The sequence below is a fragment of the Vombatus ursinus genome, unplaced genomic scaffold (genome assembly GCF_900497805.2).
Source record: "Vombatus ursinus unplaced genomic scaffold, bare-nosed wombat genome assembly UNPS02014175.1, whole genome shotgun sequence".
In the NCBI taxonomy this organism is placed as follows: Eukaryota; Metazoa; Chordata; class Mammalia; order Diprotodontia; family Vombatidae; genus Vombatus; species Vombatus ursinus.
Genome location: NW_020953953.1, coordinates 11268 through 15522, shown reverse-complemented (window position 1 = coordinate 15522; position 4255 = coordinate 11268). Strand labels below are relative to the sequence as shown.

At 38.7% G+C, this 4255-nt stretch overlaps 1 protein-coding gene across 1 annotated transcript; it reads left to right on the top strand.

Moving 5' to 3' along the window:
• Positions 1-1457: 1457 nt before the first annotated feature.
• LOC114041539 (vomeronasal type-1 receptor 4-like) lies at positions 1458-2396 on the top strand. The gene has a single exon (XM_027860032.1). The coding sequence runs from the start codon at positions 1458-1460 to the stop codon at positions 2394-2396; it is 939 nt and encodes a 312-aa protein (XP_027715833.1).
• The last annotated feature ends 1859 nt before the right edge of the window (positions 2397-4255 follow it).

Genomic DNA, 4255 nt, shown 5'->3' with positions numbered 1-4255 from the left:
CCAACCATTTGTCAGGTCTTCTGATAGCTGCTGGGGAACCTTGATGACACAGAAATAGTCCTTAGAATGTAGCAGTCTCTATTCCTTCAAAAAAGCAAATATACTCCACTACAGAGACATGAAACAATCTCTGCAATTGTGAAAGACTGGGAGTCTAAAGGACTGGTATTCTATAGGTAAGATTGACTAATGTGGACCCCTTTGAGCTGAACCATCTGCCTGCACAGTGACACCGTTTGTTCTATTTATATTTATATAGGGAAATGTGCTTTAGTTCATTAGAATCCTTGACGACAAATAGAGTTTTACTTACATATTTATATCTCCAAGCTTAGCTCAGTCCTTAGACCACAATCAACACTTAATACATGTTTGTTATTTCATTCATTAATATTGATTGATTTTTCTTTGCAGATTTAGAAAAGTGGCTTCAAACCAACTTTGGGAGTTGAGTGTGTTAATCCTAACCCAATAGGTCTCACATCTGTCTGAGACAAATTATTTTACTCCTATCTTAAGAACTAATTATTAAATTGGGATCTAGGCATTTCTCTGTAATATTCTCATGACAACCTTGTTCTTGTTAAAAACCAATGTCTGAAAGACATAACTGATTGAGGAGATTACCTCTAAACTTCAAGGAATATGCTCTTCAATCTTAGCTGGGACTTCACCAAACTAGGACACCTAACTTCTACTTAGAGCATAAACAGAATGCAGTCTGGATGAGTTTTTACCCTGGGGAAATGAGCCCCTGTTATTAAACCCATTCATTAGAGTTTAGGGTGACCCAGCTCATGAAGGAGAAAACCAATCAGAGTAGTCTAGAAAGAGATGGATTTCCCTGTCCAGACTGCTAGAGGCAGTTGAGTCTCATGATCAAGTCACTTTTTCAGCAGGAGGAGATTATGACCTAGTACATCTCCTTATTAAATATCCACCAATATGGGATGATTTTCAGTAGTCAAAGAAATTCCTGTTCAAGCGTTATTAGAATTTTCAGGTTCTGCAAGGTGTGCATTTTGGTTACTATGAGAAACCACAAACCATCAATTTGTTTATTGCCAACTAGCCTAATTAATAAATTGCTAATTAATTACCCAGAAACATTGTACTAAGGTTTGTTTTATTCCATTCATCTCATATCAATGATCAGATGTTAAAATGCTTATTCTATGGAAGGACAATATTTATAGGGCTAATTAGTTTATTTCATGAACTATTACTTAAGCTAGAAGAGGTTAAAGGAATAGAATCCCAACACTAATACCAACTTCCTTGCTCTATAGACAAAAGCCAAGTGAGAGAACATTTCTGTAAAGACCAGAAAGAAACACCTTCAAGAGGATCTGCTAGGTGGGATTAAAGAGCCAGTTTTAACAAATAACATCAAATTTTACTTTACTCTAGGCCTCTCTACCTTTGATGACAGTACTTCTCATCAAGATACTACTATCATGAAATCTAAAGATATAATTCTGAGTATTGCCTTCTTCTCCCAGACAGGAATTGGACTTCTAGGGAATTCCTTCCTTATTTCTTGCTTCATCTTTGTGTTTCTCAGTGGACATAGGATGAGATCTATAGATGCCATTATCACTCAGCTGGCCTTGGTCAACGGCTTAGTTTTTCTCTCAAAGGGTATCCCTCAGACAATGGCAGCTTTGGGTCTGAAAAATTTCCTGGATGAAATTGGCTGTAAAATTATTTTCTACCTTCACAGAGTAGCTCGGGATCTTTCTCTCAGCTTGACTTGCCTCCTGAGTGGCTTTCAGGCCATCAGCATCAGCCCCAACAACTCCAATTGGGCAAGGCTTAAATCCAGAGCCCCAACATACCTCATTCCTTCTAGTCTCTTCTGTTGGACTTTTCACCTGCTTTTCTGTATCTATATTCCTCTTGGAGTTAAGGGCCCAAGGCAAACCAGAAATATCTCTGAGACACAAGATCAGGGATATTGTTCTCATAACATTCCTTCTGGATTTCATGCCTCATTAGTTGTAACCTTTCTTTCCTTTTCTGATGTTGTGTATTTGGGACTCATGGCCTCTGCCAGTGGCTACATGGTGTTTCTTCTGTATAGGCATCACAAACAAGTCCAGCAAATTCACATTACCTGCTTGTCCCCCAAAGCCTTCCCAGAGATGAAGGCCACCCAAACTATCCTACTGTTAGTGAGCACCTTTATTTCCTCTTACTTACTCAATTGCATCTTGGCAGTGTATATGTCAGGTATAAAGTCCCCACTCTGGCTGACGCATACCTCTGCTTTCCTTGGTTCATGTTACCCAGCTGTTAGCCCCTATGTGCTGATCAGCAGTGACTCACAAGTTCCCAGGTACCTCAATGCTCTTTGTGGGAGAAAAACCCCACATTTTGACCCTGACAACAGATGAATATCTTCTGCCCAAGATGACTTTCTGAAGGTCCAGTATGATTAAAGTAATTACAATGTCAAATGAGACTTGCATCTGACTCTAAATATTAGAGTAACCTCCCATTTCTTAGAAGCAGGGGGTGGCTTAGGAATATTGACAATAGGGTGAGAAAGTGATCTCACCCTGATGCTTATTAGGATGTTTATTCCTTGTGTCCTCTACAGGATCCTGGAATATCAATATTGGAGGTTCCTATGACTAGGTCAGCAACCCACAGAAATCAAAGAAAAAGACAAGGGTATCTATGGATAATAATATTCATAACTGCTCTTCTCACTGTAGCCCCATATTGGAAACTACTGGGGTGTCATCTTACTTGGGAATGGCTAAAGAAAGTGTAGTATACGATTGTAAGAGAATCTTATTGTCTCATAAGCAATGGTAAAATGTTCATTTTGAGAAGCAACTTAGAAGACTTCTACGAACTGATGCAGAGGAAGGTGAGCAGAACTGGAAGAAGAATTTATAAAATGATAACAACATTACAGAAAACTCTACTTTGAAAGACAAAATTCTGATCACAAAACGATACTCCCCAAGCCCAGAATGGTAAAGATGAAACATGTCATTTACTTCATTTCAAAGAGGGAATGAATGTGCAGCAAGAGAAGTCATGGGCAGCTAAGTAGCAGAGAGGATAAAATGCCAATACTGGAGTCAAGAGGCCTCATCTTCCTGATTTCCAACATGGCCTCAGACAGTTACTAGTGGTGTGATCCTGGGCAAGTCACGTAACCTGTTTGCCTCAGTTCTTCATTCATTATAATGCTGAGAAGGAAAGGGTAAACCACTCTAGGATCTTTGCCAAGAAAACTCCAAATGGGGTGGCAAAGAGTTGGACATGAATGAAATGACTCAATAACAGGAAAATTACTATTGCGTGTAGCTAGGTGACATGGTACACAGAGTGCAGGGCCTTATGTCAGAAAGACTCATTTTCCTGAGTTCAAATCTGACCTCAGACACTTACTAGGAGTATGACTCTCAACAAGTCACTTACCGCTTTTTGCCTCAGTTCCTCATGTGTAAAATGAGCTGAAGAAATAAATGGCAAAGCATTTCAGAATTCTTGCCAAGAATTCCTCAAATGGGGTCACAAAGAGTCATATATAAGTGAAATGGCCCAACAACAAAAAGAATGCATTTTTAGACATGGTCAATGTGGGAATTTGTTTTGCTTTAATATTCATCTATGTATTCAAACCATCATTTTAAAGGTTTTATTTTTATTCAAAAAATAAACCAAGTATCATGATATGGGGCAACAAGGTATCCAGGGAGCTTAGGATGAGGTTAAAACAAAATATATCAGTAATTTTTTAAAGGGAATGGAGGTGAATGAATTGCCAGACTTTCAGGATTTTGCTGCAAAGAAAAAAAAATCCTGAACTTATTAGAAAATTTGACATACAAGATCCAAGAGAAATATAAGGTACACATCACAGACTAATTACGAGGGACTCAATCAGGACAGACTGTTTACTTTTTATATGAAGAAATGTAAACCATATGTCAAAGGTTGTGTTTAGTGTTTGGGTAGTTTGAAAGAAAGGTTGGGTTAGACTGCAATGTGATGTGGTTTTAAAAAGCCAAACCACTCAGAACAAGGAAACAAGAGTAATTATCTTATGCAAATGAGGTGTGAGAGGCAGAACTGACACAGAGGAATTAGATGGGGGAGGAGGGCTGGGAGTTCTGGAACCCTCCTCTCATTGGGAATGCATTAAAGAGGAAACAATACATATATATCCAGAAGAGTATAAAAGTCTTCTAAATTCAGAAAGAAAGAGAAGGCCAAGGGGATAGGCATGGGGGAG